At 31.7% G+C, this 13,586-nt stretch overlaps 1 protein-coding gene across 3 annotated transcripts; it reads left to right on the forward strand.

Annotated features, from left to right (window-relative positions):
• On the forward strand, window positions 1-10,550 carry LOC123715825 (angiotensin-converting enzyme-like). Of its 3 annotated transcripts, none has more exons than XM_045671265.1 (13): window positions 1-32; window positions 3,051-3,272; window positions 3,532-3,787; window positions 4,254-4,397; window positions 4,678-4,869; window positions 5,627-5,724; window positions 6,114-6,286; window positions 6,903-7,027; window positions 7,260-7,387; window positions 8,064-8,278; window positions 9,202-9,342; window positions 9,681-9,856; window positions 10,461-10,550. In XM_045671265.1, the coding sequence occupies exons 2-13, from the start codon at window positions 3,051-3,053 to the stop codon at window positions 10,484-10,486; spliced, it is 1,896 nt and encodes a 631-aa protein (XP_045527221.1). In that variant the 5' UTR covers window positions 1-32; the 3' UTR covers window positions 10,487-10,550. The 3 variants fall into 3 exon arrangements, with proteins under 3 accessions (XP_045527221.1, XP_045527148.1, XP_045527305.1); XM_045671192.1 differs by lacking the exon at window positions 1-32 and adding an exon at window positions 1,199-1,243; XM_045671349.1 differs by lacking the exon at window positions 1-32 and adding an exon at window positions 2,697-2,718.
• Window positions 10,551-13,586: the final 3,036 nt, after the last annotated feature.

Genomic DNA, 13,586 nt, shown 5'->3' on the forward strand with positions numbered 1-13,586 from the left:
GATAAACTTGAGATTCGGGCGTATCAACATCGGTAAGTGTACAAATAGAATTCAATAGATTAAAGACGTCAACTAAACTGGCACATGAATATTTTGTTCTATAAATTTTTTAAATGTTTCTATACACGTTAAATAAATTTAAAATTCGTTTTGTGATGGTAAAGAACTTGATGACTGACCTTTTTACTGGATCTGAATTAACTGAAGATTTATTAACCTATAGTGTACCAATGTGTATAATTTTATTAATTATTACATGTTTTTATTACACGCTATTTTCAAAGATTTTTATAAATAAAACAATTATAAAAATGTTATGTTTTAATCTGTACACTTACAACTGTTAACAGTAAGTAAATAATAATAAAGAAATACGTAATGTTTCATAGATTCGTACTTCGTTTGTTTGTTTTGAAAATGCATCTTTTGGTAATAATATTTACCAAAAAACTGTTACCGCTTAACGATTTCATGCAATACAACACAGTTGTGTTTGTAGTTACAGGGGCGAATAAAAATTAATCGATTCCAACTCGTTCTCAAATAAAATGTCCAGCATTTTGTAAATATATATTGGAAATAAATATATATGTAAATCATAACTCAGCGAAAAAATATAAAATCAGTCCAATGCTTTTTAAGTGAACTTGTTACAAACATAGAAGAATACAAACCTTTCCTCTTTATAATACATATTAGTATTGAATATGAAGTTTATATGAATCGTTTATTTAAGGAATCATTACAATATTTATATATGTAAGTATGTTTATATTCTTCAAATATATATGTATATGGTCCTACAATTTGAGTTTCGCATAATCGCGTGCAAATCGCCGTCATCCAAATCAAAGTTTAAATCGTATTAAAAATATTAATAGCAAATGATATTTAAACTATATAGCTCTTACCTTAAATGCAATTCGTTTCCTGATTTCTATAGATATAATTAAATCCCTCTCTCTCTACCAACAGTTTTCCTCTTAAAAAAAATCTTATTTGCCTTGGAAATTGATTTAAAGATGTGTCCGTTCGCAATATCGTCATTCTAATTAGTTTCGGCTCCGAAATACTAACAAAAGGTTTCAAAACTCAAACGAGCATGTCAAACAGGACAACACACTAATTCATTTGCATATATACAAATGCCTACAGTTATCAGTTTATGTCTTGAAATGGTTGTGGTTGTATTGCCAAAATGCCCTGTGGATATTGTTCGCAAACTGCAAGAAAGGTTCTACTTGTAAGTTATCAAAACCATAAATAAAAATAAATAAATAAAATAAAATAATGTAAAATATTTGAAAGTGGAATTTTAGTAAAGACAAAATGTCAGAATGCAAACTATAATCTATATACCGATAAATATATTCTTGATAAAAGATGATTTCTGTCAGTAAAGATATACTTTAACTCTTGTTAAATCTGTTAATTCGATAAAGGGAGTACTTACACGTCTAACAAATATTTAAAATATTTGTAATTATTTTGTGTTTCCCTACTTTAATTTTTTACTCAAAAAGATTACCAGCTCCAATTCAGCCAAACAGGTGTTTCCTGTGCTTTATTAGGTTTTTTTTAAATACGTTGTCTCTTCACTGAGCTTTCATGAATCATTATGATCTAGCCATAATAAGACTATTAATATCTAGCTTAAGTCTCACATAATTTTATATTAAAGATATTTAACATCTCCAATCCAATCTCTTACTCACAGTATCTATGAATGGGAAGACAGTTTGATCTTGTATTTTTTCACATACCACTGCGTAAGACTAAAACTAACATGCATTAGCTTGTTAAGTAATCTGGCATCAATTTCGTGCTAAGTTTCTTTAGATATGCAGCAGTGTTTGCCTAGTGGCTTCAGCGTACGACTCTGCATCTTCCCGACTTTCTTTATATGTGCGCACTTAACATTTGTAAGAACGGTGAAGGAAAACAGCTTGCCTAAAACCCAAAAAGTTGACGGCGTGCTTCAGGCACAGAAGGCTAAGAGTGACAAATGATCATAAAAGACCGAAATAGGTTGTAGTGGCACTGATTTTTTTCTTTTTTTTTCTTTAGATATATACTTATCTACCATTAGAGATACGGTGACGATTTGAAGGTAAAAAATACCAGTGGCATTAAAGTGTTTGTCTAGTTTTTATATCTGCGTATCAAATGAACATGGTGGTTTTTGGCATGCCGCGTTTCTTTGTACGAGAATGTTTTAAAAGCGCACAAAACAGTACATTATTATACAGCCGGGGTTCGAATGTACGATCTATCGAAAATCGACCTCAGGAATGGGAGTCGCATGGTCAAACCACTAGGCCAACTAATAAACTTCAGCTTAATCTGAAGATTCGGATTAAAATTATTACTTAGGTACGCTAGGTCTCAACTAGAATTTGAGTACAAATTATACCTGAAACAGCGATATCACGACTTTTCGTTACCAATGCTACGGTACTTTCGTTTATAATGCTTTCTGAAAACCTATAAAATGAAATGGATTTCTAGGTTTCAATTTAATATCATTACAAAAAGTATATGCAGATAGAGTTAGATCAGTAATCTTAAAGCTACCTTGACATAGATTAGAGTTTTTTACGGTTGAAGAAACACTTATAAAGTAAACAAAACAATAAATTCAATCAAATCAGTTTGAACGTTTGGTAAATTCAAATAATTTATGTCAAATTCACAATTTTTAAAACCATCATCACACAGGTAAGTGACTGGAATAATAAATGTCCATTTTTCCAACCTTCTGTGCGTGTGTTTGTAATCAAACTTCTCCTAAAGGGCTGGAGCTATTTGGATGTCAATGTTTGTGTGTGTTTAAGTGGTTTTTTCTTTCTTTTATAAATATAAACGAAATATAAAAATTAGGGCTATTAGGGGTCATATTTTTATATATAGCCTATCAACCACGACGTGTGTACAAAACAACGTTGTGTAACAATCTCGAAAGACCTTAATGTAAAAGGTGCACTACAATTACCGTGCTTCCATTTAATGAAGAATTATTTAGACTTTTATATTTACTACTTTATAAACAGATGATGTTCAAAATCATCGTGGAGCTAGCCCTCGTGGGGGCGATCGCCTCGGTGTTCGTCGTCGCAGCACAAGGCCGTGCTCAAGAAAGAGCCGCTGAGGAAGCATCAGGGCGGGAATATATGAGATCCCTCGATGAAATCATGGGAAAGGCAAAGAATCGCCTATCATTAGCCTCGTGGGCTTATGATTCCAATATCACGCAATATAATGAGGATAAATTGGTAAGTGGAAACTGTAGGTAATATTATTTAAGCAGTAGGAGTACCTTAGTTCAATTTACACCAAAACAATAATTGGTCTGATTTAGCAGAATATAAAAAATATTTATTAAGAAAGAAAATTATCAATTCAATAGATAACAACGTTTTTATTCTGAAGCACGAATTGTCTTTATATCCTCCAATTCTATGCATTAAATCTCGACTCTGAGCACTCGACTAGTCACACTATACATTTTATTATTTTTTTCCTTACTTCTAGTTACAAGTTTCGTTAGAAATTGCCGAAGAAGAAAAAGAATATTGGAAGGAAACTATGACATACGCGTGGCACGAGTTCTATGACGACGATTTGAAGCGTATGTTTAAAAAGTATTCTGTTTTGGGAACTTCTGCATTGCCAGAAGATCTAAACCAGAGACTAATTCAAGCCATTAGTAGTATGAAGTCGACCTACGCAAAAGCAACCATCTGTGATTTTAAAGACCAGTCCAAATGTGATTTGACTATCGAGCCAGGTATATTGTTGTTTATAAAAATAAAAAAGCAAAATTTTGCCAACGTTCAAGTAAAAACTATTCTGTATTTATCCATCCTAGAAACTTGTTTATTGTCTTGGTTAAAACTCGTGATTCGTTCTTTCAATTTCTCGTTTTAATCAATACACAATTTAAAATTGTAATTATAGTTTTTGAACATTATATATTTTGATTATTCATTTAGTAAGCCTAAATAAAAATAATACTTTATTTTTAGAAGGTATATATATTGTTGTAAGTAGGTTTTATAAAAACAAATTCAATTGATTATTTTGTATACCTGGTGCGTTCAATTGATTATTTTGTATATATGGTGCGAGAAATTTAAAATTTTGTCGACACGATCATTGTGTCACAAATATTTATACACTTGAAACCGGGCGTAAGTTCTGGATGTACTAACCAGCTGACAACAATATGTTAAATTAACTATTTTTAATTTCAGGTGTAACTGATATATTTAGTAGCAGCGAAAACGCAGAAGAACTAAAGCATGCTTGGTTGGAATGGCATAAAGCAGCTGGAGCTGCATCTAAATCAAACTTTACGGAATATGTCAACATGTACAATGAAGCAGCTAAATTAAATGGTATGTATCATATACTTTTACAATAACAATTTTGATACATTAATAGTGCAAATGTAGCTAGATTTATTATCTTTATACATTTTGTTTATTACCAAACATTCTAGGTTTATTTTTTGACCTTATAAAAATTTCTCAGCTCCAATGTGTAAGTGAACAGGGGCAGTAGAATTCTTAATCTAATTATGAGATTTCGTGAAGGCACTTATCAAAACGATCCAGCTTCGACAATATAATACAGCTCATTCAAAGATTAAAACTCGCTATTTCACTCACATTATAGGTTTTGACAACGTCGCTCAATGGTGGCTCAGCGAGTACGAAACTGATGACATCGAGGAACAGTTGGCAAATTTATGGACGCAGGTCAAACCGCTGTATCAGCAGATTCACGCATACGTTAGAAGACATTTGCGACTCAAATATGGGAATGATGTTGTGTCTGCTAAGGGTCCTATTCCAGCTCATCTTCTAGGTAAACATAAAACAATATTACTTTTGCTCCAGTCGAGGTCTGAAAAACAAAAGACGAATTGAAATCGCTTTCGGTTTGATTGTGTTTGGTTAACGATATATCTAGTCCAAGCACATATAAATGATAAAAAAAATATTTATAAGGGTACACCACATGATATATTTTCATTTTCTATAGTATAAGCAACAATATATCTATTCTAAAATACAAGACATTTACGGTAAACATAAAGTTTATAAATAAAATAAAACTAAACAAAAAAATAAAAATTGTCGCTACAACCCTTTTAGGTCTGGGCCTCAGATTTCTGTATCTGTTCCATGATCATTTGTCAATCTAATATACAAATAAGTGATCAGCCCACTTTGCCTGACACACACCGCGGCCGTCGATTGGGTTTAAGGCAAGCCGGTTCCCTCACGATATTTTCCTTCACTGTTCGAGTGAATGTAAAACGCGCATAAACATTGAGTCCATTAGTGAACAGTCGGGTATCGAACCTGCGACGTCAGGAATGATAGTCGCACGCTGAAGCCGCTGGCGTTTTCCTCATAAAAGTAACTAAACTAAAAAATCGCCTAGATTGATTTTATCCATTGAATATATGATTACATCCATGGAAAGCCCGTTATTCCAGTCACAGTCAAAAGAAGCGGGCCACAGTGTCAAATTTCGTTTTACCTACATTACAAAGCATACCATAGAGATATCTACCTCACATACGCGATAAAATTATAAGAGTGTTTTATATTTCTAGGAAACATCTGGGCTCAGACATGGGGCGGAGTCGAAAAATTCACAAAACCATTTCCAAACAAGCCCGATGTAGATGTAACTGACGCGTTGGTTAAGCAGGTATTTCTGAAGTACCTAACAAATAGATAATAGTTTTTTAATAATATTAGATAACCCGTAATATTTTGAAATAAGGTTTACACTAAATAGGGGTCTCAAGAGGTAAAGCCCGTAGGGTTATTTAAAGAGTTTTATTTAAAATATTTTAATATTTAACAAAAATAGGTAACTTAGTTATTCAAATTATCGATCTTTCTAAGAAAATAAACTTTATATGAACGCGTGTGATAATTTGTCAATTATGCTTGTTTTTACTAAGTAATTGTACGGGTTCAATCGAACTAAGTCAAACTAAAATACAGTTTTAAACACATGTAATTAATATGAAAATTTAAAGTAGTATATCTAATAAGTGGAAATGGAATAATAAATTAAAATGACCTTTTCAGAACTACACACCCTTAAAGTTCTTCGAAATGTCTGAAGATTTTTTCAAATCACTCAATTTAAGCGGAATGCCCGAGTTGTTTTGGGAGAGGTCTATCATTGAGAAACCAGAAGATGGGCGAGACCTTGTATGCCACGCCTCAGCGTGGGACTTCTTCGATGGAGAAGATTTCAGGCAAGTCCAACATTATGAATACCTACAACCTTTTAGATCTGAGCATCAGATTTATGTATCAGTTCCGCAATCTAATAGGCAAGTAGGTGATCAACCTTCCGTGTCTGACACACACCATGACTTTTTGACAAAGGCATTTTGATTTACTCTGTGTTCTTTATTATCCGTATAAGCAAGTGTTAAATGCGTTCTTAGATAAAGTTTATCACAGCAGGGGATCGAACCAACGACCTCCGGGATGAGAGTCGCTCGCTGGCTAGGCCAACACTGCTCTTACATTAAGATAAAGCGATTATCTAAGTAGTTTAAGATTTAATGAGTATATTTATAGATCTAATCGAAAGCTCTACTAAAGCTCTTTTCACAACTTTCACCTTCCAAAATGGTTAAATACTTTGTTATTATATGTTATAATATGTTAATCTAACATTACAGTTAACTTAAATTACGACATTTTGTGTCGTTTGTAACATTAATTAGGAAATAAATAAAAAATAACTAAATTACAGATTTATTTATCACTAGTTTACGTGTTGCAATAATTTATTACATTACAAAGTTTGTGTTACGGTTTTAGGGTTGTTCATAAATGTTTGTCTTTTAATGATAATTTTAGGATCAAGCAATGCACAACAATCACTAACGCTTTCTTTAAGACGACTCATCACGAAATGGGACACATACAGTATTACCTACAATATAAAGACCAGCCAATCATTTATCGAGCGGGAGCTAACCCAGGTTTGTTATTATTTATCAGAATGACTATACTTTTAACACGTGTATCATACATTGTTTTGAAGTAAGTTTTATTAGTATCTCTTTTTGTACAAGTTTCACCAATCTGTGCTTGACTTGATTAATTTCGTATATAAATAAAATTGTTTGGTGCTCAACCCGGTTTGAAACGACCTGTTGTGTGTCCGTGGGCTAACATTTACACAATATAATAAATAATTATCATCGTTTTAAGGTTTTCACGAGGCAGTTGGTGACGTCATTTCTTTATCAGTATCAACTCCAAAACATCTAAAATTAGTTGGTTTGCTCGAAGATGGACCAGATGACAACGAGTCTAACATCAATCAATTATATAAAATGGTACTTATAACAATTATATTAAATTCCATTAGTACAGGTTAAAATATTTTAAAGTTGTAAAAGAAGAAGTCATCAAACGTATTTATAGATTTTCATCATCACCAAATCTGAAAACTTCTATGCTCCTTAACGCAATAATATTAACCGTCCTACAAAACTTATCAGCGTGTTACCATGCAAAATAAGAATTAAATATGATTAATTATAATAAATTTTAAGACTACACAATTGTTAATACATCACAATTTTTTTATATAATGATGTGATGTTATCTTAATGGTTTATCCTAGTTAATGTCTTCAACAGCTCAAAAGCTTTCAAATATTTATTCCTATATTATAATATAGATATGTTCAAGATCATCTTCGTAGGCGTAGAAGGTGTAGATATAGATATAGATTAAACCTTGTTTTCGATTTTAATTTTCGTTAAACAAAGTATTCAGAAACTATTTTTAGGTAATATACAAAATAAATATATGTATCAAAGTAATTTATCAAACAAAACGAATCTTGCAATTTGATTAGATTTCTACTAAATCGGACAAAACTCTCAACCTCTTATCATCATTTTGTCAAGGTATTAAAGTGTTACCGACCTCCTGGATTTCATTTTTGTAATACTTTGTTACACTTACAACAGACTTATTTTCTTATTATAAAACATAAAATTCCAGGGTTTAGATAAAATTGTGTTCTTACCGTTCGCCTATCTCTTGGACCTGTACCGGTACGGAGTATTCCGCGGCACAACTTCACCACAGGAATATAATTGTCACTTCTGGCAACTGAGGGAGTCCATCCAGGGTATAGAACCTCCAGCACCGAGGAGTGAAAGTGACTTCGATCCTGCCGCGAAGTACCACGTATCCGCTGATGTTGAATATATGCGGTAACTTGTTAAACATTAAATAATCATGGAAATTAAATGCAAAAAATAGTCCCATTTATAAAGATAGATGCCTAATTATCTATAATAATAAAAATGAATAGGAAAATCTGCTGAAATAAAAATAAATCAATGCCGCTACAACCTTTTTAGGTCTGGATTCCTGGACCTCAGATTTCTGTATCTGTTTCACGATAATTTGTTAATATAATAAGCAAGTAGGTAGACATCCATCTGTGCCTGAAGCACGCCGTCGACTTTTTGGGTCTAAGGCAAGCTGGTTTCCGCGACATGTTTTGCTTCTCCGTTCGAGCGAATGTTAAATGCGCACATAGAAAGAAAGTACATTGGTGCACAGCTGGGGCTCGAACCTACGACCTTAGGGATGAGAGTCTGAGTAAAATATGTTAATAACTGCAAAACTCGGAGAAACGTAAAAACCAGTTTTTATTCCGGAAAAGCAAGCAGTCTCTTTGGTGTATCATAGAAAAATGTTCCATTTATTGGTATGAAGCTACTAAAACGGTAGGCTAAGTGAAAAAGCATATAAAGGCGAAACGAAGCTCGCGGGGGTAGCTAACGATAAATAAAATGGAAATTTCAAGGGTTGCGGAGTTGTGTCAGCGTTGTTTGAATGTGAATGAGATGTCTTATAAGGTAGATTCTGTAATAATGTATTATAATATTAATAGATTTTACGTTACCCAAGCATTAAACTTCTAGACATAATACTTTAATTATATAATTTTAATAGGTTAGCTAACTGCCTGCAATACCGCTGATAATGATCGAGGAATCGGGTTCATTGCCTAGTGAAACAAAATTGATTTCGTTCCTAATTTATATGCTTAAAAAATCTCGGCACAACTAATGATCTTACACATAAATGGTGAAATTATCATTTCTATTATTTCATTAATTTGCAGCTACTACATCTCGTACATAATACAGTTTCAATTCCATCGCTCTCTATGTCAGTTGGCTGGACAATACTCTCCAGGTGATTCCAGCAAGCTGCTCTTCAACTGTGATATATACAAGAGTCCTGCGGCTGGTAACGCTTTGAAGTATATCAAATTCTCTAAGCGTTTAGAATTAGTAGTAATACTTCCAACAAATACACAATTAAAATAATTTTACTCATAAGTTTCAAATGTTTTGATTAATATTATTACAGACTATTGAAAACTTTAGTAGCATGTCTTCCTTCGGAACATACGATCATGTTAAATGTGAAATTAGAAGAAAAATAAGAAATAAACATTTTATTAATTAACTGTAATTTTCTAAAACTCTTCGCATGTTTACACTTAATATACAAAAGGAATGTCTAAACAAGTGCTTAAATCGCCACAAATTTTCTCTGTGTATTCCTTTTAGTACTCTAAAGCCCATTTGTTGATAGAAACATGCTGAAACTCGGGTCCTCTCGACCATGGCCTGATGCAATGGAGGCTCTAACGGGTCAGCGAAACATGGACGCAAGCGGAGTCATGGAATACTTCCAGCCTCTTTATGACTGGCTGAAGGCGGAGAACGAAAGGACCGGGGAACACATTGGTTGGGAACCTAGTACTGTTCGTAAGTATTTCCTTATAATAATAATACGGCTGGAGTGAACTCAAGTCCGTACGGCACTCGTAACTATGGTTACCATTCATGGAAATAACACCGTTACCATGGTAACATATTTTGCGCCACTCGGTGTGCTGCTTGCAAAAAGTTAACACAGACACAAATTTAAATTCATAAACCGCCTTGTTAATTAAACTTTCGTGTTGATTTTACTGAATAACAAACATACTTCAGAATAATTGCCGAATCTTCATTATTTATTTTATCGATATTTTATTGTGAGGTTATGATGTGTAATGCCAAATCTCCGTTCTACGCCCTTGATTTGAGACGTGGCAGTACTTGTAAAATTAGAAGCAATTAATATATATTTCTCGTTTGATGTTTGTAAGTGTTTATTGTGTTACCTATATGAATAAACTATTTTGACTTGATTGATTGATTGATTAGAAATTCTTAACACATATTAACGGAACTCCAAATGCTCCGAAATTGAATAGAAATATGCGTGTAGACTTTTATTTCTTATTAAAATCAAGTTATCCAGCAAATAAGTATCGCATAATGTACATACATATTTTACTAAAATTAAGATTTTTTTAATTTTCAGAATATTGTGGTTCAGAACAAAGATAATACAGGAATCAGAAATAAGGAATGAAGGCTTGCTAAAGTAAACTATTTAAAAAGGACATATTGACGCGACGTTGGCAAAGCGAAATACAATAAATTTATGAGATTTATTCTACGTTTTCATTATCTCCATTCCTAAGTCCAAAAATTTTAGGAAAGTAGCCTAGTAGTATCACAATTGTCTATCTCTATTTCACTTATTCCTCTAGTTACTTACTGCACAAACATCCCTTTTTTATGTCCTAAAATTACAAAAAGTTTTTTTTTTAAAAGTTGTATTATATTCGTTCATTATATAATGTTCGTTATTGAATCGTAACGGTGACATAACAACGTTTTAAATCAATTCTAAATTCCGATTTCAATGGCGGGAAGTCGCACAATAAAGCGTTACGGATGCAGCCGTGACCTAGCAAATATAAAACTGGAAAACTTTACTTATTCTGTTGAACTAAAATATAGACTACAACAATTTAATCTACATCTAGCATAAGAGCCCAAAATTGCAAGTCAAGAGGTATTTTTTGGTCAATCTAGGAGGAATTGCTTTGCTTCATAATTTCAGATAGATATTACATGTATATATATATATATATATATATATATATATATATATATATATATATATATTTTTTGTATTCTCTGTTTGGTTTTGTATTAATTGGACTCTTTAGAATGTAAGGAATTTACATCAATTCGTACTGTTTTGTAGTTTATCAGGCACCAAGACAATTAGTGATTTTTTTGTCTTTCCACTCATAATTTATACGACAATTAAATAAAAGTAACTATCAATGAATAATGATACGAACGCATACACGCATATGGCAATTTCAATAAAATATATTTTTAGTTTCATCTCTAACAAAGAACTATCATTAGCGTAGTAAACGAGAAGTATAGCGCCATACTTTTTGTCGATAGCCAAAACCGCAATGCTTATAAGGAAGTAGATATAATAAAAAGATAATTATCTAATCTCCTTTTTTAGGTCTGTGTCTTATAGAAAATTTTTCGATTTAAAAATTCGATTTTAATTCGATTACAAATAACTGAAATATATATGTGTATATCGCATTCGATCTGGATGATCGAGGTGTGTTTGACTCCAAAAAAATACCCATACTGAATCTTCATACTTTTTATATTTTATATTTACATATAAATAAACTTATTAATATTTAATGCACATCTCATACAAGGGCAATAAAAATATTGTTATTAATCAGTGCATTTTGTAGATGTAAAATTTATAACCGTATAAGTCACCTAACAGTCTTTTAGTAACGATAAACTGTCCCGCAACATATTACATATTAAATTTAAAACAAAAAAATACTTATGATACACCTTTTAAAATACGTTAAACATAATGGAAATTAAAGGCCCGTATTCAATACTTCAATCAACCGTAACACAACTTAAATCTAGTTCCAAACTTCAAACCACGTCACGAGTATGAAGATTTACAGCGCTCAAGACGAGTTTGTGGTGGAGGTATGAATTATAATATGGATGTAACGTTACTTTTCTATATATTTAGTCTGGTAATAAAAACTCTACAATAATAACACAAATAAAAAAATGTAGTTAATACTGCGCTGCGTGTCAATAAAATCACCTCTATTCATTATGCGCACGAGTAGCCACGACTTGTAGCTGCAATGGTTATCTCAAGGTAAGAAATAATGAACACAGTGACGAATGATGATGTTTTGTGATCTTTTTTATTCTACGTTTTTAAAGATTTTCTCAAAATTATGATCAATCATGATTCCATCATGATTTACAGGTTAAGTGTTTAATTAATTAATTATTTAAAACTTTTAAGTATATACACATACAAAAGAAATACATGTAGAATCGTCAACCTCCTTCGGGTTCTTTAAAGACATAATTAAATTTGAATGAACACCAATTTTGATTTTTAATTCGACATTTCTTGAACATTTTTAATTAATTTGATTTATACTTACATAAAACTATTTTTTTAATTCAATGTCAAATATGTTATATGTATGTTGTTGTTGTTAGTAATCTATACCGACATGGAAACAGAAAACATATAACTGGCCACGTAAATAACATGGATTTTCAAGATTAATGCCACAAACAATTACTGACTGAAATTATTTTAAACGTATTTTATTAATAAATATAATAATTCCGATCGAAGCATTTGTTTTATACGATATTCATTTTTCTTCCATCCTCTTTGACGATTTTTGCAGCACGCATTCTGTCAATGTTATGTCAAACCCCATGAAAAAAGTTTGAATTTTAAAAGCGCTATGCATTGAAAGAAGAACTTTGCTATCGTACCAAAAGTCATGATTACTTAATATTGTGGTTAATTATTCTTAAATTTTCTTTACTTTTTCGCGCTATTTTCTTATTTTTTTTCTTTCATAAGAACTTTCTCCTTAAAAACTTAAAAACAAACAATGAATGTTGTATATCATAAAGCATTTTTAGTTAATTATACCAATTCGAAATCAATATTCATAGTTAGGACAGGACTGGATACATTTATGAAATAATAATAATTTAATATATACTTTGTCTTATAATGTTGAGGGCAATGCAAAAAAAATTACATGTCCGATTGCCTCGTATAAATACACTTTCACTCTCATGCTTTATTCTACCGCTTCATTAGACTTTCTTGTAGTTTCTATATGCAATTGATTTTATGAATTACGCTCAATTTATTATTGGGTTTTGTGCGTGCTGTGCTGAGATATTTTTATGTTTGCACTGTATATTCCTATGACTGGTTGACTTGAATTGTGTGCCTTTTTTCTATTTATTTAAATTAAGAATCGAGTTTTATCGAGGTTTGAAAATCAAAATTCATTTTTATTGTTAAATTGTTTATCAACAGCCTCCGTTGTTTGTGTAATTTTATCTAATACTTGCATTAGTATAGTAAATAATCACAAATAAAAGTTCAAAGAAAGTTAAAAATAAACATATATTATTTACGTTCTGAATCCAATTTCTAACAAACAATAGTGAGCACAACTCGAATAGTAAAAAAGGTTATTATAGTATTTTGTATGCGTCGTATAACTACGCCTTTAATGATATACTTCTATGTAGA

This window comes from Pieris brassicae, chromosome 1, assembly GCF_905147105.1.
Source record: "Pieris brassicae chromosome 1, ilPieBrab1.1, whole genome shotgun sequence".
NCBI classification, from domain to species: Eukaryota; Metazoa; Arthropoda; class Insecta; order Lepidoptera; family Pieridae; genus Pieris; species Pieris brassicae.

What these genes read in the sequence shown, in the direction of transcription:
- LOC123715825 (XM_045671192.1), top strand. Translation starts at nt 1,199, where the DNA reads ATGCCCTGTGGATATTGTTCGCAAACTGCAAGAAAGGTTCTACTT. An exon ending in CTGCAAGAAAGGTTCTACTT is followed by an intron (nt 1,244 to 3,050) that starts GTAAGTTATCAA and finishes CTTTATAAACAG; the next exon opens with ATGATGTTCAAAATCATCGT. An exon ending in TCGAGCGGGAGCTAACCCAG is followed by an intron (nt 7,028 to 7,259) that starts GTTTGTTATTAT and finishes CATCGTTTTAAG; the next exon opens with GTTTTCACGAGGCAGTTGGT.